This window comes from Agelaius tricolor, unplaced genomic scaffold (assembly GCF_023055355.1).
Source record: "Agelaius tricolor isolate 1412-34295 unplaced genomic scaffold, bAgeTri1.0.p SCAF_79, whole genome shotgun sequence".
NCBI lineage: Eukaryota > Metazoa > Chordata > Aves > Passeriformes > Icteridae > Agelaius > Agelaius tricolor.
The window spans coordinates 924,583-948,806 of NW_027269339.1; the positions used below are offsets into that span (position 1 = coordinate 924,583).

The window sequence follows — 24,224 nt, forward strand, 5'->3', positions numbered from 1 at the left end:
AACTTAATGTACTTTCAACAGGTTAAAATGAACATATATTTTAATAAGTGCCTTTTAGGCATTCTTTAACTGTATTATTTGAAGAGGAAATTGAGCTTGAATTAATATGAAGTCAAGGGACAGGGAACTTTTAACATATATTGCAGCAACATTACAAAACCTTGAGGTACTAAATCAAATAAAAATGCATTGCATCACACTAAGAATGGAAAACATATCATAAATAACACAGGACTCCAACTGAATTCTTTGAAATGAAAATACTTACTGTTATCTTAAAATGAATTGCAAATGGGGAGGAACACTTTTTAAAAAAATTATTTTTAATTCATATGAGCCTCCACACTGTCAATTCTCTGAGTTGAATCAGGCCTGATTTACATTAGTATGAAACTAAGAAATGAATGAAATCAAATCTACAAGGTACTCTGCAGTACATATGTCCAGCATGCTCATTTTCCTTCCACACCCATTGCATATTTTGAGCTTTTCACCCTGTTCCCCATTGAAATAGTGAGGCTGTAAGACTTCACCTAATCAAATACCAATAATGGATGCACACAACACAGCAGATGCTTTAGACATTTAGATTATGTTGTTCAGCAATAATTATTTCTTTCTAAACCTAAAAACGCCTCTGTGTACATTGTAAATGAACAAAGAGACATTCTATTAAATGTAGAGGGGGATTGGATTAGATTTTTCTGTAAGTATGTGTAGGCATGCAGAACAGCCCCAAAATAGTCTTAATACTTTTAAATGCAACTTATTTTTTCAAAAAAGCTGAACCAAACAAAATTCCCCACCCCTAAACCCACAACCCCTACTATGCAACCTTTCAGCAATTGCAAAAACATCAGGTTTTAAATATAAGCGACAGGGGGTTTTGTGTTTGCATCCTGAAAATCTGCTTTGGAAAAATTAATGTGGAAAAGGAAATGAAGACTTGAAACTAAAAAACAGAGCCAAAGAAAGCATTAGTTTTCCTGTTACTTTTAGGAAAAAGACTTAAAACAACTAATTAAATTATTTTTTCTGTGAAAATATCAGGGAAAGATTTCTATTGTTGGCTGAAAAATTATTTCTCCAAATTCAAAAGCAGAAATAGGTTCTCATAAGTAAACTTTTTTGAAATTTAGAGTGTGGAAAGCTACATATTGCATCATAATATCAGTTATTTTCTCCATAGCATCTATAGAAATGACAAATGCTACAACAAGAGTAAATTCTAAACTTTGTTTTCAAGTTCTATGGTTCCCTTGTGGATTTCTTGCAAGCAATGGATGCTAATATTGTTGGAATATGTAATACTGGCTTTCATCATATTCAGTATTTATAACTTCAATGCCTGAAGTCCTGCTTTCTGCTGTTATCACTGTTGGAGAAATCAATGTTACTGCAGAAACTACCTCTTTAATTTTTTAAAGAGATAGATTTTAACTTTTGGTGTTGCTGCTCCCCATCTTTTATCAGTCTTTATTATTTTCCTGTATTTTATTAATTATTATTTGCAATACAGCTTCAAATTCAGTGGACATCCAAACCAGTTTTAGAGCTATATTTTCTTTAAAAATGAAGAAAAAGGAAGCATTTTATATGTTACAAATCACAAGAGCCTCTATTTCCTCCAGCACAGCCCTTTTTTCCCAAGCATGAACGGTAAATCTTGCCCACAGCCTCCTCATTCTTACTGTACTCATGTTTTAATCTTTTCTTGCCTTCTCCTCTTGGTCTTTGCTACCTCAGTCACCAGGGACTGTGCAAGAGCTTCTGCTTCCTGCAGATACAGGATGATGGGAGAAGATTGTCAAGTAAGAAGTTCCAGCTGGAAACTGAAGTGCATTTGCTGTAAACAATTGTCTTCTCCAAACTTTGAAGCAGCTGTTTTCCTCCATGTTAGCCTCAAATGTCTAAATTAAGCACCCATCCTAGTCAGTGGAGGTCTCAGGATATGCTATTCTTCACAAAACATGCTGAACTTCATTTCTTCAGGCATTGATTTTCAGTGTTGTTTCTTTTGAAACTGATTCCATGTTATGTATTCATAATACAATACAATAATTCAAATATGTTTCTCATAGAATAAGATGCCCATTTTCCTCTTTAATTTCCAGTGATTTCTAGTTTCAGGCTTAACACAAATATGAATATTCTCTTACTTCACAATTCTGCTACTCTACCTCTGAAATTTTTTATATTGCTTTTGACTTCCTTGATCATGTCTTAGTTTTTTGTTTGGAGTTTATGAGCTATTTTCTTTTTTTTTTTTTTACCTTTATGCAATCATCTGTTCTTTCATTAGATGTTAATTCTCTTGAAAATTATTTTCTTCAAATATCAATCTGTTCCGTCTTAGCATTTCAGTCTCCTATTCCCTTTCCTTGTCCCAAAGGAGAAAAACATTCAGCTTCTTGTAGTGCTTCTGCTTTGATCTAATCTATACCATTTTATAGACTTGTTGAAAACCACAAAGTATTTAATTTTGTTCTTGAAAGCATAAACTACACAGGAAATTAAAAAACTTAATGTTAAAATAGAAAGAAAGGAAGAAAAGAAATAAAGGAAAGAAAGAAAGAAAGAAAGAAAAAGAAAGAGTGGCAGGTTTACTTTTGTTGATCTCAGCTCTTCTGTCTGACCCTTCAGGATTACTGTGGAAACACTGGTTAAAATGGGTTACAAGTATGTTTTCACATTGGTCTACAGAGACATCTGGTGTAAAAGGTGGATGTACAGAGTTCTACACTGATGTTGCTGTCTTAAATCAGTTTACAATGCATTTTCAGACAGGCTTTTTCTATTTTTGATCCTCAAAATGCATGTACTCTCTTGACTGTAAACTTGAAAAAAAAATAGAAAATTTAATTTTTATAAACCCCTGCTCCAAACATCTTTTTCTTTCAGCTGAAACTATTTCATCCTTTGCCTTGTTTGATTTCCATAATTTCTTCCAGAAAAGCATTTTCCTATGTGACTAAAGTGATTACTTGTAGCTCATTAACTGAATGATGTATCATTTCTGGTCATAAGGCATGGTCAAGGAAAAGTAGTGCAGATAAAATCTCATTGTTAGCTAAAAGTTAGACAGATTTGTTAGATATCAGAGAAATACAGTTATCTTGTCCCTGTTTTTGTTTAGACAAAATGGGATAATACCCTGGTTATACTAAAGAGAAATCTATCCGCCCATCTATATCATAAAATATCTGTTAAAATATTAAAGTTTTGCTGGTATGCAAAAAAGTTTTTAATTTATAAAGCTCTTATTTGTAATTATTAACTGCATATTTGCAGCTATGTTGAAGCTGCATTAATTAGAAATATGCAAGGAGGAATGCTAGACATCAATTATTAAAGGATAGAGCTCATTAATTGAAACGAATTAATGTGTGCCCTTGTCCAACACTTTTCCCTAATAATATATTTGTTTTGTGTTGTGTGTTAAAATGCAGTGTTAGCTGTTTATGATACTTGAATGAGCAGAAGCAAATGTGAAAGTTAATTGCCTTTTAAAAGCTATTTTGTAAAACATTACATTTAATCAGGAGAAAAGGCAAAATAACATTTATTATACAAAGTTAATTTAAAAAAATTGAAGAAAACATAAGAGATACCAATAACATATGAAATAGCAGAAAAGTGTATAAAAAATAGCAGAAAAGCAAGTATCAGAAATTCTATGAGAGTCTCCATAGGACTTAAAACAAATGATGTTATTGATCTTCATACCCTATCTTGTAATTAGCACTAAGAAAGATCTTGCCAGGATCTTTTAAGTGGCATTTTAATGATCTGACATCTTGAATGACATTTACATATCTGTATTCTTAAAACACAAATACTTGAAAGTGCAAGATCTGGCCTTTAAAGCTTTATTTTCTTACTAACATGAAATATGGGCTTATAATCACAATTTAAATTACTTTAAGGTAAATGGAATGTGTCAGTTTCTCTCATATTACTTTTTTATTATTAACTAACGTAAATTATGAATAAACATCCCCTAAGCTCAATTTCTTTAACTCATATCAGAGTGATTTTTAATAGCATATAACAAGCAGAAATTAGTTCCAGAGAACTAAAATTTTATGTGATTTTAGTCTGACCATTTTTCTGTCATTTCAGGCTGGTTGAACCAGTGTTTACTGGCAGGAAACATTTTTACAACCGGAATAAGGGGTTATTACTGCAGTGTACACTCACACAGTCCAGATTTTTTATCAAAAAAATTATGCTTTAGAGAGAGAATAGGAAAAGAGAAGAAACAGTCCTTGACTATTATGAAGCATAACATTAAGTGATAGAAATAGGCTAATCTTAAGGGATATTTTTTTCTGATAAGGAAAGTAACAGAAAATGTGACTGATCACAGAAGTGATCAGCTTAGTCAGCATGGCTTCTGACTTCCCACCCATTCTTGTATTGATCTATCTTTAGATACAGACTGAGAAAAGTGTGGATTAGAATGTTCCCACCTCCACATATGTCCTCCCAAAAGACTGGTAGCAAAGAGCAGAAGAAAATCCATAGCAGTTATTGGAGAAGACCATGTGTAAAAGGAAATAGTAGCTGATGCACTCCCTCGCCTTTTGTCAGAGAGAATATATTCCTGCTGCTATGGATTTTATTTGTTTTAGGATTAAAAAAAAATTGTGAAGAGGAATTAAAACAGTGCTTTAGGGTTGCCAGAAAATTAGGGACAGATTATCAGAACAAACCTTATACTCTCCTTAATAAGAGTCCAAGCCATTCCTCCCTGGGCAAGAAGAAAAGTTTCCTCTTATCTGCCTCACTGTCTGGGTGTGGTAAGGAGTAAAAGAACCCAGAAATTTTAGATACTGGGACTCTGAGGGTTGTACAGAACCTAAATCAGGGTAATGAAACCTAAACATAAACTCCAGTAGTAAAACTTACCTTAAATAGAAATTGAGCTTCCTCTGGAACAGTCTAACCTCATCTGCCCTGGGCAACAAATGGTTTTGGATCTTGTTTGGAGTCCCCATAACTCTAAAGCACTTTTACCATTCAAAAGTCCATTTCCCTCCATAGCTCCCCAGCTGAAACTGTGCATTTTGATGAGGGCACTCTTGCCATCCCCACGAGAACTGGTTTTAGGACATAAACTGAGGGTGTGCAGTAAAGCTTGCTGAGGTAGATGCTGGATGCCTGGATTGAACAAGGAGATCCAGATGCAGGACAGACCCATCTATCCTGTTTCCCAGAGAAAAGTATTCAACAAGTGGTACCCTATATATTCTTCCAGAGAGAACAGCCTGCTACTGAGCTACCGATTAAGCAGTACAGACAATTCCCAAATGCCTTTCCCTAATTGAGGAGGAGGCTGTGACCTCTCTGTATTTTGACCTCAGTACATTTGAGAAGCTCAGAATTACTTTCAAGTTGCTGTGCAGGAGCATTGCAAGTTGCTCCTTGTGAGGAGGATTTTATCAGTACCCCCAAGGTGCCAGGATCTCTATTGCTTGTTTAGAGTAGAGCCACTGCCAACAATAAGGAGGGTATAAAAGGACAGAGCCAGCACCAGTAAGATAAACTAGCCATTTTTACCTGCCCTAGCTACAGCAAAGGGAAGAGAGCTTGAAGGAAGAAAAATTCTGTAACACAAGGAAGGGATGGGTTTAAATTAAAACAAAAATGCAATTTAATAGCAAGCAAAATTCCCAGCTGGATCACAGCTTGAAATGTTATAATAACAATTTTGTATTATTAATCCAATATGAATATTGATTTTACACTGACTATTGCCTGCCTAATTGTTAGATCTATCTTTGTAGAAGTCTGGCTGTGCTCTGAATATGTGTGTTTTAAAGAAAACACTCCTTTTGGGTGCTGTGGTACTTCAGCAGCATGTAAACTGTCTTTAATTAAGACTGAAATAGGAAAAAAATTGCCACTGGATGGTGCTGCTCACTATTCTAAGGACTAGATAGGATTGTCTGCTTTGAAAGGTGTTGTCAGGCTTCTCTTTTCACAGAATGCTATTTTTTGAAATAATACCACTCATATTTTCAACACTAGATGCAAAAACTAATCTCCAAATGGCTGTTTGCTAATTTCTGTGCCTTTTAAACCTAATTTTGAACTGTATTTTGTTCAATTTGTGAAAGACTGGCAAATACAAATGTTTTGCCCTGCCTTGCATACTATTTTTTTGTGGATTGGTGTGTTTCCTTTCTATTTGAGAGAGGGAACAGAACATTAAATTAGCTTAATTGAATGCTGCCGTTCAGCTTCTACCCTGCCTACGGCAACCAGAGGGTAGAGAGCGATGAAGTCTTAAAATTTTAACAAGTTGTTAGAACTCCTCTAATGCACACAAACAGGGATGAGAACCACTCAGCTCTTTCTGGGGCCTCAAATGGTGTCTTCCTTCAGCAAGAGCAAAGGCAAAAGTGAAAGAAAATCTGAAAGTGTAGGGGGCAGGCTTGAAGTGAGATATGATGACATGATTTAAAGAGGATAAAAATTCAGAGCAGAAAAGTGCAGTGAAAAAAGACAGGAGATGTTAGGGATGAAAGACACTCCAGAGGAACTGCTAGCTAGAGCAGAAAGTTCCCTGTAAAGGTAGTGCAAGTACTGCAGCTTGCTCTACTGTTCATAGTGCATGGCTGTGTTTCTGTATGGTTTATTAACCTACTATTTTAAGAGGGCTGACAAAAATTCAGACTGGAAGGGTAAAATTTCATTATTTGGTTCGTGTCATTTATTTACTAGAAATTCCCAGTCTTATTAGTCTCAAGAATAGAGATAATGAGACAACTGGGAAAATACAAATGGTGGCATCTTCTTCAGTTTCAGAAAGTGTTCAGAGACTGTAAATGGAATTGAGCATCTCTCAGTCCTCACAAGTGTCTTTAGGACACAAAGAATGAGGGTGTGCATTGGGAATGCTATCTAAGTACCTGGAGTGGATGGAGTCAGCAAAGCCTGCTGAGGTAGGTGCTGGAGAACTAGATTGACCCTTGCAAGACTGAAAGCTTGTTCCTAGGCCAGCCTGTAGGTAAACAAAGACTTTGATCATGTTGCCCCACAGAAGCACTTTGGTTTATTTTCTTCTAGGTTCTTTACTGGCTCATGACCAGATCTCTTTACTTAAGTCATGTAGAACGTGTTTTTTGTAGCTAAAATATTTCAGGAATGAGTGCCTTGGCACATAAAAATGATCACTATCCTCTCTTTCTGCAGGGCTCACCTTTCTATTAATATGACTGGATTGAAGGCCCTGATTTACAGAACATGAGTTTGTTCATTTCTCTGTGTCTGTCCACTTCTGTAACAAGGCAAAATCCCAAAATTCATACCAAGTACAGATTTGCTTTTAAAATTTGACTCAGAGGGGCTATCAAGCTATCAGATGTTACTGGATAGTACCTTTTGGAGTTTTCTGGAGATATATAAAACGGATTTTCTTAACATCAGAACCAATTCCAACATGTTGAGTCTGGAAAACATCCACTTATGACTGTAGTGATATAGGTATGGCAAACTTCTCTCTTTTGTATGATTCTGATAGAAATATTAGCTAGCTATTTCTGATAGAAATATTACCTTTTTATCCCTCTTTACATTAATATTCGAGTTGAGAGGTTATTTCAAGACAAAACTCAATTTAGCAGTCATTTCAACCCTCATCTCATAGAATTACACCCTCTTCTGGGTCCTCTGTCCATCTTCTCTACAAATGACACTTCCCCTTTTCCTTTCTAGTTCTATGTTCTTTTCTCCAGCTTTACATTTTCCTCAAGTTTCTAAGGCATGAAAATTCAATAGTTTGTTTCATCTCATGCATCAAGGGTATATTTTTGTTTGCATCATTCAAGGATCTCTTTGAACCAGTTAATCCAATGCTCCATATCAGCATGAAGCTTCAGTCATTCAGTTTTCTCTACAAACAGCAAACAGTAATATAGCTGAGGAAGAAAACTCATGGACTCTGAAAAGGTTGTAAATTGTGCACCTTGTTCATTCAAAGCCTTTGACAGAGCTTTGGAGTAACAAATATCTCTGCAGAATCTAGAATCAGCCTACAGATTTTTGATATAGGAGAGGGGAATTAATTAATCTGGTAATTTATTCACAGGAAATAATTTTATTTCTTAAATCTCTTTCTATCTCTCTCCCTGATTCTCTCTCTGCATTGTTTTAGGTATAGAAAAAATTGATGTTAGCTTAATGCAGTTACTTAATCACAGGATTTCAGGACTGCCTATCCTAGACAAGAATTGTAAGATATCCTTACCTTGTATTTCTTAACTTGTTCTAGTTAATGTGCTGCTGTAGTTTAATCCCAGCCAGCATCCAAGCCCCAGGAAACTGCTCCTTCAGTCCCCCACCAGAGGGATCAGAGAAAAAATTGAAAGGACAAAAGCTAGAAAACTCATGGATTGTGATAAAGACAGTTTAATAAGGAAAATGGAAGCTGCATGCAACCAAAGAAAAACAAGGAATTACTTCACTTCTTCCCAAGGGCAGGAAGGCATTCAGCCATCTCCAGGAGTGCAGGGCCCCATCATACAGAACTTGGGAAGGCAAACACCACCAATCCAAATGCCCCTCCTTCTTCCTTCTTCCCCCCCTCTTTATACACTGATCATGATGTCATATATTCTGAAATATCCCTTTGGTCTGTTGGGGTCAGCTGTCCTGGCTCACGATCTCCCACGCATCCACAGTCTGCTCATCAGCATGGCAGTAGGAAAAGCAAAAAAGGCTTTGGCTCTGTGTAAGCCCTGCTCAACAATGACAAAAGCACCTCTACATTATCAACCCTATGTTCAACACATATCCAAAACACTGCCCTCTTCCAGCTCCTGTGAAGAAAACTAGCTCTACCCCAGCAAAAACCAGCACACATATCATAGGGATAAAAGTGAACTAAGACAGGCATTTACTTGGAGACCATATAGTATTACTTTTAATCACTTTCTATTTAAGATAATCATCTTGTATAGGTTTTATATTGAGTAGCATTGTATTAGAAAGTGACAAACTGTTGCCTTCCATGACTTCCCCTAAGGCAGGGTTGTTTCTACCAGGACTTCCTCCACTGACATTAAATCAGAACAAGTAATTTGGCACACAATCTAGGCAGAAATAGTTATTATAGCAGAATATCATAGATGGGTGCTTTCTTTCCTCAGGGTTGAGTAGATGTTCAGAAATTATAAAATTTGCTACAGAGTCTAGTGTTTCCATTTAAAAATAACAATTTAAGGTTGGGTATTTGTCTTTAAAAAGAGCTTATTGAATATATATGAATATATATGAATATATATGAAAAGATATGGAATATTATTTTCACAGTTACAGGCATAAATATTTATTATGCAAAGAATGAATAAGAATGCATGTTAGTACTAAGATATGATAGTGTTTCTAAATCCACAGATTTCTTCAGATTTCTCTTAACTGGTCTTGGTCACACATTTCATGCAAATGGCAGTACTATATTATTGATTCACCATGGATTTCTTAAAATGAATAAACTTTTGGTCCCGGATTTTTTTTACCTTGCAAGACATACTTATGTACAGTGATGCAGTTTTGGCATATTTTGACTTATAAAAATGAGATTCATTATTAGATTTTCTAAATATTTAACCTAGTGTAAAGTGTTATTTTACGATTAATGCCTGTATGTATGGAATACATATAGGTAGAGTCCTAATCTTCAGACAAAGATATAAATAGCTGTTCTTGCTGTCACAAATTTTTGTGATGCTTTGAGTCACTTTGGGATTCTTGATGCACATCATCTTTCACCAGTGTACCTTACATGCTTACCTCAAGAATTGCTTTAGCCTATCCCTGCACACTGCACCAGCAGGTCATACTTTCTAAGCTATGTGAAGCAGCTCCTTTTTGCCTCATTAAAATCCCTACAGAGTTTACTTTCTACTGCTTACCTAGGTAATTCTAAGGCAATTAATCTTCTGTTATCATTCATTTTGCACAAGGTGTTGAGCACATCCCCTGTGAGGGGTTCCCATGTGCTAGACACAGTGCCCCAAGGCTGAAGGATCTGCAGAACTGCTTCTGCAGAGCTGCTGTCAGGAGCAAACTGGGGGCAGGAGGGTGAAGACAGCTAAAACATTAGCTGCCATCACCAGCTGAAGGGGAGATATGCTGCTGCTATGCTTTCACTAACTGGTACTGGTCAGTCTCTTTACCAGAGGTAAGCGTGTGGAAAATCAAATAAATATGTCTGGCATCACAAAATTTCTTCCACACTGAACTCCTTTGTATCTGACTATATCCTATATTTCTAGTCTGTTGCTTTGTTGTGTCCAAATTTTAAAATTTGCCAGAAATAAAGAAAATTTCCATGGTTTAAGAATTTGGTGACATTCAGCTTTGAAGTGGATCTACAGCAAGGCAGAGTTAGTTCAAAGTATTTAAAGGCTTTTTTTTACCCTTGTTTTCTATCATAAGCCCATATTTTCAGTCATGTTACTTGACAGTTAGGAAAAATTATCAAAATTTTAAAGCTAAATTACCATTGTTTTTCTGCAATTTCTTTTTTTGATTACAGCTTTTGATGCTAGTGTTAGACTTCTGCATTAATTTTCCAAAATGTGGGGTTTTTTGAATCCATTTAAGAGTGAATCAAATATGTGTAGCCATGAAAGACTGAAGTTTCATCTGTATCCTGCTAAAACAACTGGAATAGTCCAAGGAAAACAGACCACCAAAATTTGTAAAATACATGACACCAAATTATAAGATAACTCCATCAAGGGATGTGACTGAGGAGCACATTTTCAGAGGCACTTAGGCTAATAGTGTCTTGATTATCTTTGGGAAAAACAGTGGAAAAAAACCTCTTCCACTGCTGAGGATGTTTTATTTTAACCAAATCAATCCTTATTAAAACATAAAATGGAATACATACAAAACATAAAGTCAGAAAAAAAAGCTATCCTAGGGTAAGTTATATTTCTCTCCCTCTTTGTCACCTGAGAATAAAGAAATAAACTAGAGACTTTATAAAGTTTAAGAGGGATTTGGCTGTTGATTTTATAAGGAAGATCTCAGCTATTCTGAAGGTAGGTGAAAAATACATAAAACTCATATGTGGATATAGGTTTGATGATAACTTGTTGAAATGCAGCAGTGTTGCCACTCTATCAAATGTAAATTAATTTATCAGTAAAATAAGAAGTTCAATAAAACAGGCTTCACTGGAGACAAAATGGATAAGAAATGAATATGGGTTTTGTTTGAAGCTTTACATTAAAATCATTGACACTTATATTTCAACTGCTATTTATGACTTAAAACAAAGGACTTCTGGAAATAAAATGCTTGGTATGATATATCATTTACCAAATATCTTCAGAAATGCATTATAGAAATGCATGTGTCCTGGATTTCAGCTGGGAAAGATATGCTCTGAAATAGCACCCAGGTTGTCACTCAAATGGCTTCTAAATATTTTCTTTTGCCTCCTGGAACACCATACAAGATTTAGGGTTTAGAATTGAGAATAATTTTTAAAATGATGCTGTTACAGTCTACCAAATGGCTTGATGAACTCAGTGCAAAAATTCCAAATAGATAAAGAAATTTAAATCTGGGAAAGGTCTAGGCTTTCTAAATCCAATTTGCATTATAGTTCTGCAACTGTATATTGTTAATTAATATCAAGCAAAAAGACTTGTGGCATAAATTATTTGGGTAGCTTTAATGTCTTACTTTAAAATGAACTCATGAATTAAGAGTATGGAAACTACTAGAATCAGCATTCAGCACATTGTGTTTATCACACAGCAGGCAATCATGAGATGAACTTTCTACAGAGAATTATGAAACAAAATTGCTATAGTAGCCTTTCCTAGGCTTTGCTTATTCTGACTGACTCTATGAGGTTGTTATCAACACACCTATGTTGTTGACACTGTTGTTTCACTGTTGCAGCTTTGGGTATTTCCATTTTTTTAATATAAAATACTGTAAACATCCATTCCCTATTTTTTTCAATCGCCTAATCTCTTAGACTTGTAATGTCCCATAACAGTGAGCTCTAAACTGAATCCTGCTTTGTAAAGAGTGAAATCTGGACTGCATTATTTTCAGTAGCACTTTGTATTGGTATTACTGTCCCTTTGACAAAGGCAAGAGCCCTATCCTTTGCTGTTGCAGTGGGTCAGCACTGCTAGGTATTCAGACAAAAGTAAAGGTGATGGTGGATGCCCTTTTTGCAAAGAGTTTTTAAGGTTTGCAGTTGAAATGGGAGGTGGGGAGCTCTAGCATACAAACTGATACACTAAAAGCCTTGTATCTTCCTCCTCACCAGTCCTGTCTTTCTCATCTCTGTGGTCATTGCACAAGGGGATGCCCTTTTTCAAGTGAGAGAACAATCAGATGAATACAGATGATTTTTCACGTAACCTTTAAAAATGTCTTTAGATCAGAAGTCCACTAAATCTCTCAGCTTTCCTGGGATTAAGTCTCTGTCTTAATTTATTTTTAAGCTCTTTCAATTCTCTACCTGAGCTGTTGTTTATGGATACACTCCAAGAATCATCCTGAAAAGATACTCATCCTCCTGCCAATCTTCAAAAGGGTTGGCTCATCTGTGGTATTTTTCAAAAGAATAATAATGGAATTTTGCTTGATATAAAGCCCTCCAAATGTTTATTAGATGGATTTGTGGTTCAAAGAATGTCAGAACTCGTAACCTTCACCTCCTAACTTCTCTATTTGTAAGTTTTTAAAAATACCTGTGCAAATATGTTATTTGTTTGGGGTTTATTTTCTGTGAAAAGAAAATTAAAGAGAGTAATCTATTTTTTCCTTAAGCTTCCTAAATATAAAATTTTGAATATTTACAGGTCTCAGAGTTTACATAAGTGTTCTTTCTAGGCTTTACATTACTTTATGACTTTTATTTGATAGCTTACTGGAATGGAGAGTTGTACATTTACTAAGTTTTTTCTAATAAAACTTTGCACTTTGTTCATTCTTCAGGATATACCTTTGTATATCCTTCTTGAAAAACCACCAGAATGAAGGAACTGACAGATGACTTAATTTGTTCAGTTTCTTTCTGCATAAATTAAAGCCAACTTCACCCATAGGTGACAGCAAACTCTTGGAAACTGAAACTGCAGTTAACTCAATGCAAGCAATTAAGCACACAACAGTGACAGCAAAAGTGATTATGTGGAAATATGCAAAAAATCTGTAGCTAAACGAATCTCAGAAAACATAAGATATCTTTCTGGGAACTGCAAAAGAGCCACCTAACGTGGGTGGGGATTGCATGAGGAGAAAAGCTTCAGTTTGAGGACAGCTGAGGATTTCCCTGTAGCCTACACTTGAGCTTTGCTCTGCTGAGAAGCTGATCCCCTTCCTTAATGGACAGCTCTGCTTGGCATCTCGTATTGGAGAGAGCTGTAAGTTCTAATTGCTGTACCTGCTTTCCAGCCAGAAGAGCTATGGAATGTTATCAAATGCTTCCCACCTTTGCAGAGCCAGAAGGGCCATATGTGTGCTTACATGTCAATGCACTGAAATGGGAAATCAAAAATGAGCCAGTGGGTTAAAACACACATTTCTGTAGGAGCTGGTGGGAGCTGTAGTCTGTGCTCTGAACAAGTAGGTCAGTAGGGCTCAAAAATCTTGGTCTGATCTCCTGCTTTGTAACCATGAATAGGCTACTCTTCAGTGCATTTTTAAGGAAAACAGGATAATAAGATAATTGTTTTTACTCTTGAGTTAGTAATTTATATATTTATTTTTCTAGTAATTTGATGAATTGTGTAGTTCTTTACTATTTCCATTAAAAATTTATAATCAAGGAGAAAAAACAAAGCAAAATCTTTCCTTTTTTGCTTTTCCTTTACAAACATGGAGGAGAGCCTTGAGATGCTCTCATCCTATTGTTTGTTATCAGCAAAATATTTCTTATGAAATTAGAGGCAAATGAAATATTTCTAGACTCTTTTATTTCTTTCTCAACAATAATTTTAACTTGTGTTGGAATAATATTTAAACAGATTAATAGTGAAAGCTGGTAATTAGATTCAGTCTTTTGTAGTGTGATTTTCATTAATTACATGCTTACTTTAGCCGAGTTATTTTACACAATCTGTGATCTTCCAGACATAGGGGATTAAATAACTACAGATGAGTTCTTGGAGAAATAAAGCACATTTTCAAGGCACACTTGCTGAACAAGCCCCTACTAAGAATGAGATGGATCACCTCCTGGGCATGCATCTTCTTTCCATGGGAGGTGAAGGGAAGCCAACAGGACGAAGCTTTTTGATCCTTAAGTTAGGGAACATGAATTGCTTTCCTTCTTGGGTCACCTACTGGCAGATGTAAGAAACTGGTGCTGAAGTCCCTTCTCTACCTGGATATTAGAGATGAGACTTCCTAGCAGCATTTCCACAGTCAAGGCTTTAGTTGCTTGATTTCTTAAATTTGTTTTATTTGGTTTTTTGGATTTTTTTGTGGGTTGGTTTGTTTTTTTTAATAGCAAAGTAATTAACCATCCTCTAGTTGGAAAAAACCCTCAAGCAAGCCAAGAAAAGAATTGTGTACATGAGGTTTTATCCTTTCCCTACCTCCTTTTTAATAGTAAGGAGATGCTTGGAGGAGTCTGTGGTCAATTCTTATCCTTTGTTGCAGATTGTTCACAGGACCCTTGCAGCCATGCTGGGCGCTTTGGCCGCTTTAGCTGCCTTAGCTATTGTTGGGGAGGTAAGTTACCAAATTGTAAGTGCTCCCTTTGTCTCTGGCTATGGTGTCAGGTGTCATTAATCTCCATGTTTGCCCAGTTCTTACTGAGCACATGGCAAAGCAGTGTTTTTTTTAAGGAAGAGAAATGGTAGGACAGAAACTGGGGTGGGAAAAGAGGTCAGACTAATGTGTAGACAAGGGGAATACAGAAACATCAGCTGATACTTTTTTATTCTGATTTGCAGGAAGCTGACTGCAACCATTTTCAGCTTAATGCAGTGTTAGCTTAACACTGTTATTTTCAGTAATGTTAGGCTACCAAGCAAGCCTAAATGGAAATACACTTTATACTACCCTAAATAATTACATCTCATGCCTGTATGTTCCAGCCCCTTTGTTTCACCTGCTGCTTACTCTTCGTTGATATATAGTCAAACATCAGATTGATTTTCTCGGTTGTTCTCATAACCACATCATTACTATGTTCCCTTTAATACCCTCCAGTTTGTTCACAGGTGAATTGGTATGCTTTTGTTCTTTTACCAAAAAGGGAACTGCAGTGTACCATGTAATTTGGTTATCTTTTATTTCTGTAATGTTAAGTAAGGAACAACTAGACCAACCAACAGCCTGATAATGACTGACTTAGGATGCCAGCAGTACTTTGAATTAGTAATAATAATAATAATAGTAGTAATGGCAATAATAAAGAGTCTTTTTTATGTAGCTTGTAGGAACACTTATTAATTTCCATCACATTTATTTAAATGGTTCATAAATTAAGTGGAGTTTACAAGTCATAGCTAATCACAAGTTAGGTGGCATTCACTTGTAATTGTATTTTTTGATTGCAGAGGCCAAGTATGGTCAAAGTGGTCGAGTGGATTGACTATGAGACACTGGCATTATTGTTTGGAATGGTAACTAAAATGTATCTTTTGCTCTAAATGTGCCAAAATAACCACATTCAGTACAGAGATGTTTCCTTTTAGAACACTTTGTTGATTGTACTTTACTCAGACAACTTATGACGAACATTTGTGTCGTAAGGAATTTACCAAAAAGGATGAGGATCAGACCTCTGAAAGAGTCTTTTGAAATGTTGATCCTTTAATATTTTTTTTTTAATCTGTGAAATTGTATTGACAACATGTTAAAAACATCCTTGGGATTTATAAACAGAAAGACCTGTTTAAGGGCCAAGTATTATAATTTTTCTTTTTAATTTTGTTTATTCGAAGCCTTCCTCAAACACACTCTGCTGGAAGAGTTGTTTCCTGTCTCACTGTTTTGTCTGAAGCTACGAAAAAGCAAGCCAGAAATGGAGAAGTAATATCTGATGAGATTTTAATCATATATTATTTTAATCACTTTGCCTGGAGCTATTTGTGGTAAAAAACATTGTCTAAGTGCTATTAGACTATAACACAAAATATACAATACACAGAGACAAAATTACAATTATCTGTTTCCATTCTGAGCTTTTCTTATTTCCTGACACTGGTCCTTGCTCCTTGCATTCTCCACAGAAAAAGAAAGCAAAAAAAAAATTATGTTTAGAGCAAAGACAGAAGGACAGGAGACTTCCAGATGTGGGAAAATGCAAGCATTTCTTGAAGCCATTATCTTCTGTGCTCTGTAGAGTATTAATGCAGAGAGCAAACACACTTATTGGTTCTTCTTGATTAATGATGTAAGAGAGATACTTTGAGTACTTAATGTATGATGCCCACTTAGTCACTACAAATGAAATTCAATTAGACTCATATGACATTTACAGACTGCTTATGTTGAGAAGTATATTTCACCATACGATGTATTAACTAGAGATATCTGACAGCTGTAGTGGATATTCTAATATAAGGGTGATTAGATTCTCAAAGTTGTGTCAGATAAGAAGTCCATTTGTCAGTATCACAAACTGCTTTGCTTTAGTTTTGAGTAATAATTCAATTACTTTTATATATCAGTTCCAAGTGATTATATTTTTCCCCATCTTTTGGCAGATGGTTTTGGTGGCCATATTTTCAGAGACTGGATTCTTTGACTACTGTGCAGTAAAGGTGGGTTTATTTGGTACTAGATTTATCAAGTTAGTATTTATTCAAATCTGTCACACCAAGCACAATCGTAAAGAACCCTTCTAAGGTCAGCATATACTTATCATATTAGAAATTACAGTGGTCATGTTGCAATACTGGAAAAATCCTTTTGGATGAAAGGAAGCCCTTAATGCAATCCTATTTATACAGGAGAATGTTAAAGGTCCCCAGTAGGGTACACAAGCATTTGGACACTATTAAGCTGAATATTTCACTGATTTCCCCAGGACCGCAGTTCTGCTGTAGCTGAACTCTATTTATGGCTGGCAGTGGGGCAGGAACTATCATTAACTGTATGACCACATATGAAAAGTGGTCACAGACCTCTGCACAGTAGCAGAACAAAAGTTTACATGAAAAGTGTAATTCATAGAATCACAACCATAGAATTAGAGAACAGTTTGGGCAGGAAGAAACCTTAATAATCTTGTTCCAATCCCCCTGCCATGGGCAAGGACACTTTCCACTAGAGCAGGTTTCTTGAAACTCCATCCAGCCTGGACTTGAACACTTCTAGGGATGGGGCATCCAAAGCTTCTCTGGGTAACCTGTTGTGGTCTCACCATCCTCACAGTAAAGAATTTCTAATATCTAATCTAAGCCTACTCTCTCTGTTTAAAGCCAATCCCTCTTGTCCTATCACTACACACCCTTGCCCAGAGTCTCCCCCCCCAGCTGTCTAATTGCCCCTCTTTAGGTGCTGGAGCCTTCTCTTTGCCAGGCTGAATAATGCAGATCTCTTCCAACCTGTTCTCATAGGAGAGGTGCTCCAGTGTTTTGATCATGTTTGTGGCCCTCCTCTGGACTCACTCCAGCAGTGCTGCTCTGAGGATGGGCAATGTGTCCCAGGTGTGGAGAGGAAGGGAGGTCTAAACCCTGTTAGTCCACCTGGGCATGCAGGCAGAAGATGGAGGCTCAGCCCTTCTCCTGCCGCTGACCCCCTTCATGACTGGTAGCAGAATGTGGTGTTTCTTCAGACTTGTTTCTTTGTTTGTGTGATGGGATTGTTGCCCACTTCCATGAATTATTTTCTTGCCAAATTATTTAGTATTGGAGAGGGTGCTGTTGGAGTAATAGTAAAGGAATAGTAAATGCTCTGAGCTCATTGTTGCTCAACTTTGATCAAGTTGCTTTATCTACAATTTTTTGAAATCTAAGCTGGAGTGATGTAGTCCATTAATTCTGCTTCTGTTTGTTTTTCCTAGGCTTATCGGTTCTCTCGAGGCAAGGTGTGGGCCATGATTACATTTCTGTGCCTTATTGCTGCAATTCTTTCTGCATTTTTGGACAATGTTACCACTATGCTGCTCTTTACTCCAGTAACCATAAGGTATTTTATTGTTATGGACTTGGACTTGGTCTTTTATAGCCAGCAATCAGTAGTAGACATGCCTGCAAAATATTTGTTTGGAGGTTTTCTTAATCATTTAAATGGAAATTAGAACTTCAAATACTCTTATTGTAGCAGAACAAAAAGCTAGCACTTTCAGAGGAATGGCTTGTCTTTTGCCTTTGCATTAATATTGAGAACATATCTGAAAACTGTGAACACTGCCTTGGCAGCTAACTGTTCTGGTTTGTCTTCATATTTCAATGGCAATAACATATTGCACCAAATGATCCCTAGTAGATGATTTTTTTTTCCTGTAAATCAGGCAGAATTTTTAAATTAAAACTGCTTTATTCATTGCTGGCTGATATTTATATACAATTTTAGATAGTAATTTATGTTTTGGTGAAGTTGTTATCACTTCTAATATTAGTGACAAATTTTTAAAAAGTCCATATTTCATCTAACAGCTTTTTCTTGAATATGAAAATCTGAATTTTATTCCTGTTGGTGATCATGTCATTGGGATGGCTACTGGTTAATTGCACAGTTTGAGATTAGATATTTGGAACTTTGAGCAGACAACCATGAATTTAATTACTTCAGATTTCTGTAAATTAATAACATGTTATATGCAACTACATTTAATCAGTGTGGGATTATAAATTACTGTTTAACCTGAATTTAACCTGTGTCTGGTCAGGCAAATCTGTTTAATCCAGTTCAGTTTTGGAAAGATCTAATGTATTTTAGAAATGATCCTGAGAGATGTAATGCTTGCAGTCATTGTCACAATAAAGTACACAAAATTCTATTAAGATATGCCCCCTCTTTAAAATGCAGTGTAAAGCAGTAAAAACCAATTTTGCAAGTGAAATTTATTCTAGACTGGAAGCAGCTGGTGAATGAAAGCTCCATTTGTCTTCTGTCCGATTATATTTTAAAGAGATGGCTTTGCCATACCCTAATCAATAATTGCATTTCTAGCAGTAAGCAGCACTGGAGCTATTAAACACCAAGTTTTCTTTAGCTGTGTTACAGAATATTTTGGATAAATATAATTTGGGAATTGACTGAAATCCAGAAGTCAATGTAGCATAAAAAGCTTTTCACAGTCAGAACTACGGTAACATTTATTCTGTTTTCAAAGAATCCCAGAATAGCCCAGGTTGAAGGGACCTCGAAAGGCCATCTGTTCCAACCTTTCATGGGAAAGGAAAGCTAGATGAGATTATCTGGCACTCTCTCCAATTACATCTTGAAAACCACCGGTGATGGGGGCTCTACCACATCTCTGGGGAGATTTTTCCAGTAGTTAACTGTTTTCACCATAAATTGTTTTTCTTATGTTGAGGTGAAATCTCTCCCTTGTACTTGTTGCCTCTTGTATTCTCCATGTGGATTTTTGTGAGGGGAGAGCACCTGTCTTTGTAGCCACCTTTAAGTAATGGACTTTTGTACTAAGTATATACTGAGTCCTTTTGTTTTATACTAAATGAGCCTGTAACACTGAAGAAGGGGAAACTCAGTATGTGGGAAACATTTGTATTTGAATCACTATCAAAACTAAAATAAAATTTTATCTCACCTACTAAAACCAAATAATTGCCTACTTCAAAAAGCTTCATGCTGGGGGTCATTTTCTTTTTTATCTTACTGCCATTGTCTACAGCTTCACTGTGTGTTGCACTGTGCAGTCTCCATTGCCATGGAGATAAAGCTTGCAGAAAATCGTACTGACTCTGCGAACATTAGGGTTTATATTTCCTGTGATAAGGCCTAAAACATGATACTTGTTTCACTCTGCATTTTGTACCTACTGTAACCTACTAAAAAAAGTAATAACTACCTCCTTTTAGCTGTTGCTTATTTTCAAAATACTTTGTTATTGGTAAATGGAAAAGGCTAATGTTTTTACACATGAGGAATTATATAACCAGGATAAGTAAACTGAAGAACTGTGATCCTGCCATCTAGCTAAGGTGTTCTGATGGATTTATACTTTGGGCTTAGCCTTTTCTTACTTTAGTATTCTCTTTTTAAAATACCACCAGGTCCATCAAAAAGAAAGAATCACTAAAGAAAAGTTTAGCTTATATTTGGAAATACTGGGAAATCAAGGAGAAATTGAGTCAAAATTGTATGTACAATTGTGGTCTTGTACCACAATTGATACATTTGAACCAGTAGCACTACAAAGTACCCTTTAACTGAATGATTTCATGCTGCTGAGGAAATAGTGTATTTTTTGAACAGTTATTATTTTCCAGAGTTTTTATGTACTGACATATATGCCATCTGAGAGTGTTTTTTCTGAGTTTTAAATTGACACTCTTGGTGATAGTGTAAGTGAATCAGGTTAAGCTTTTTTGCAATAGTCTTTTCTCTTTGAAATATAGGTTTTGATAACACGGACTTAGAAAGCATTCTTCCTGCACACTCTTTCCCCATCTACTATGAGATATAGGGGACAATAATTTAAGTGTGGTCTCCATCTTTACATTCTGGAGCAACCTTTTGATAGGTTGAGAGGAGGAAAGCAGTTGTTTCTTACTCGAAAGTGCTTAGGTGTGACTTTAACTTTCAGCTTTTATCAGCAGAGCCCAAGTTTAAAATCGAACACGTACTTCAGGACAGAGCAGATTACGCAGGCATGAGCGTAAACGTAATTTGTCAGTTGGAGTAATCTGTGTGAAGATTACTCTGCGTAAGTAGGCTCTGAGTTCAAACAGATCATGAGGTTACTGAGTCAACCCCTGTGTTTGTCAGAGCACTTTAAGGTGCTTCTTATTAAAGAAGCAAGTTACTTTTTCTTATCAAAGCGTCATCCCACCAAAGAAGTATTAAATATATTTGAACTGCTAAAAACATTTTGAGATTTTTTTAACCATATGGAATGTGTATTTTCTGGTCTTGTTTCATCCCAAATAGAAATACTCATGATCAAGCTTTAGAGAAGGAGGAAAATAGGAACAGAACAAACTGAATAAACTAGCCTGAAAGCTGAAGTCTCTAATAGATGATTCATGGCTAATAGGCAGCCTGCACAATCCTCTACCACTGCTTCCCATAAGAAAGTTAATCACTGTTGCTGAGTGCAGAGCTTGTGGTTGACCAGAATAGGTTTCCACAGGTCAGTGCAGCTTAAGGACCATGACTTCAGAAGCTGTATCACACTGAAAATTTGAAATGCTATTTTCTGTGAAGTCCAATTCTTGTAATAGTTGACTACTTTTAATTATATGCAGCAATTTTATTGACATTAATAACTGCATTTTAAATGTAAAGAAAATCTATCAATTTTCATTTACATTGTTATAATTACTCTAGCACAATAAATGCTTTAACATACCATTTATTGACACATTATGTTTAAAATCTTACCATTTGTCTGTGAAATGACTGCATTTTGTAATATTTGTGCATTTTAATATTTAAGGTAATTTATCCATGGGATAAGAAGTTAATTTCATTATCTTTACACTGCAGGCTCTGTGAAGTACTTAATCTTGATCCTAGGCACGTCCTGATTGCGGAAGTAATCTTCACAAATATTGGGGGGGCTGCCACTGCTGTTGGGGATCCTCCAAATGTGATTATTGTTTCAAAGCAGGAGCTGAGGAGGAGGGTATGTACTGTGGTTGTTTGGCTACTAAAATTAAGTAGTGGTGTTGATATATGCAATGTTGATCCTTCTCTTCCCCCAGACAGCCATATAAATAGAACATAATTGACTTTTTTTGCCATGCTACTTCTTTTTTAATAGGATTATCAGACAGAAGAGAGTGATCTTTTGAGGACAAAATAGTGATGAAGAATAGACTTTTTGATCTGGAGTGACAATACCAGTTTGCTTTCTTTTTTGTTGGTGGGGATTTCCTTATTAATGGCAAAGCGAGGAAAGAAGCAGAAAATGGAGGGCTGCAGACAGGGCAACAAGTTGCAAAAAACCAAAAATATGAAAATGAAGATGAAAATCCATCCATTTTTACAGTATAGGTTTTCTCTCAAAAGTTAAATACGAGATAATTTGACATTTTACAGAGAAGTTGCTTTGCCCCTGTAGAGCCATGACACACTTGAGGCACTTTATCCTTCAAGCACCGCCCAAGGGGATGTGGGGTGTGAGAGGGGGGTGGGTGCTTCTCCCATGCAGCACAGGCTGCAGCTGGCTCCCACCTCCTGACAACATTTTGCTACCTCCAGGCTGCAGAGACAGATTTTAGCTTCCAACTCTTGGCTCTCCTATTGTTTGCTGGGTGCCTGGTGCCAAAGGGAAAACTATGGTTCTGGGTGGGACTGCATGACATGAATGATCCAGCAGGAGCATCACAGTCCCACCATTTCTTCCCACCCACATGGGTCTCTCTGCCCTATGGAGTGGCTGTGGCACTGCTGGCATGTGTTTGCAGCCCTCAGCAGCATCAGCATGGAGCTGAGTTTGCTGAGTTTTCTGTGCTTTCAGCTATCCCCGCTAGCCCTGAACATGAGGGCATCAAGTCTTCCTCCTGCCTCTGGCACTGCCTGCCACCCCCTTTCCCTGGTGTGCTGTGGGGCAGCAGGGAGACAATCAGCTCAGGATGCAAGGGGCAGCCCCTCCTGGCATGGGGCAGATCTGCCCTTCTTCTCACCAACATGCAGCACCATGGAATGGGCAGTAATGTAATGGGCACATCTGTAAGGACACCAGGGATGAGCTTTCTGTTTTGGCCTGGTGTCATAACCCACCCCACCCCCCACTCCCCTCCCCCCCCAAAAAAAATTATAGAGAAATTTAGTGTTCATTGTGCTAGTGTAAAAACAACTGTGCAAGTGGATGAGGGAATTGTAGTACAAAATCCTGAGTTTATGCTTTGGGGTTTTTTGCATTTGGAGTGACTTATGTTTCTATTGCTCTGTGAAAGAAAGATCTCTTCTAATTAATTGAATGCACTCAAATTAATTAAGTACTGTTCAGGTTGTGAAAGGTCTTTGAAAGTTTGTAGAATTTAATAAACTGAATGTTTGCCATCAAAATGTTTGAAATGTCCTGCAGTTGGCTAGTTTGGATGGCGACTGAAGACTGTAATATTTATTGTTAGCTGAGAACTTGCTAGCTAAGTTTTAAATTTTAGATGTGAAATCTGTGCACCTATTTAAAACTTCTGATCTAAAAGAGAATAATTAGCACTTGCCATGCAGGTAATTTTCCTAAATACTCAGAAACTCATAATTTCTGTAGAACCTTTAGAAGTGGCTATAAACATGGGAGATAATTAAGCAATTACAATTGAAAAGAAACCATGTTACATTTTTCTTGTTTGAGCTATTGATATTTTTAGGAGAACTCAGATGTATAAATACCCTGGCAAATATGATACTATAGCAAATTCTGTATCTGAAACAAGCACAAAATCTTTCCAGATGTTTTCAGTCTGGATTATTTTCAGATCTTCTGCTGCATCACAGAAATAAGAATGTAGTGAAATAGATTAGGTTCAACACAGGGTCACAGAATTTACACTGCTTCTTTTCTATATTCTCAGTTGTTAGATCTATGTATATAAATAAAAGAGGGTCAAACACCTATCCTTGGTCCTGAGGCAGAGTGTCATGGTCTGGGGTATGTCCTCACTGCTTAGGGCTCACCCCTTCTAAAGGAGATTTGCCTGGGAATTTGCTGGCCAGGGTAACTGGAAAAAGCCAAGAGAGAGGTCAGAGAGGGAGCTGGACCATCTGGCCTCTTACAGTCTGAGCTGTTGAACTAATAGCTGCATTCCTAATTTTGTCCACCTGCTCCAGCATGCTCTCTTTTGATCAGAAGGAGAAATGTAGACATTGCAGTCTTGTTTCTGAAACTACTTCTAGTAAAAGGTGCTGTGCAGAAGGGTAACATGAGCTAGCACAGTTCTGTGTCTAAAATGCATGGGGAGCCTACTACATTAGTACCAATTAAAATTTATTTTATTCCTTTTTTTTTAAACTCTTTCAGAGGTAGAAGTTCTTGAATGCATTAATGACATCTTAGAAACACTCGTCCATGTAGTATATTTGATAGTTTCTATTATGGTGTTTTCTATAGAAAATACTTGGTTTCTACCTCTTCTTAG

At 36.5% G+C, this 24,224-nt stretch overlaps 1 protein-coding gene across 1 annotated transcript in view; it reads left to right on the forward strand.

The window, feature by feature from the left end:
* The window catches only part of OCA2 (OCA2 melanosomal transmembrane protein), a 161,198-nt gene that overhangs the window by 36,620 nt on the left and 100,354 nt on the right, over window positions 1–24,224 (forward strand). Inside the window, exons 9-13 of the mRNA XM_071418236.1 lie at window positions 14,653–14,724; window positions 15,558–15,623; window positions 16,710–16,766; window positions 18,011–18,135; window positions 21,625–21,763. Coding sequence (XP_071274337.1) covers window positions 14,653–14,724; window positions 15,558–15,623; window positions 16,710–16,766; window positions 18,011–18,135; window positions 21,625–21,763 — 459 coding nt within the window. The remainder of the gene's footprint in view (window positions 1–14,652; window positions 14,725–15,557; window positions 15,624–16,709; window positions 16,767–18,010; window positions 18,136–21,624; window positions 21,764–24,224) is intronic.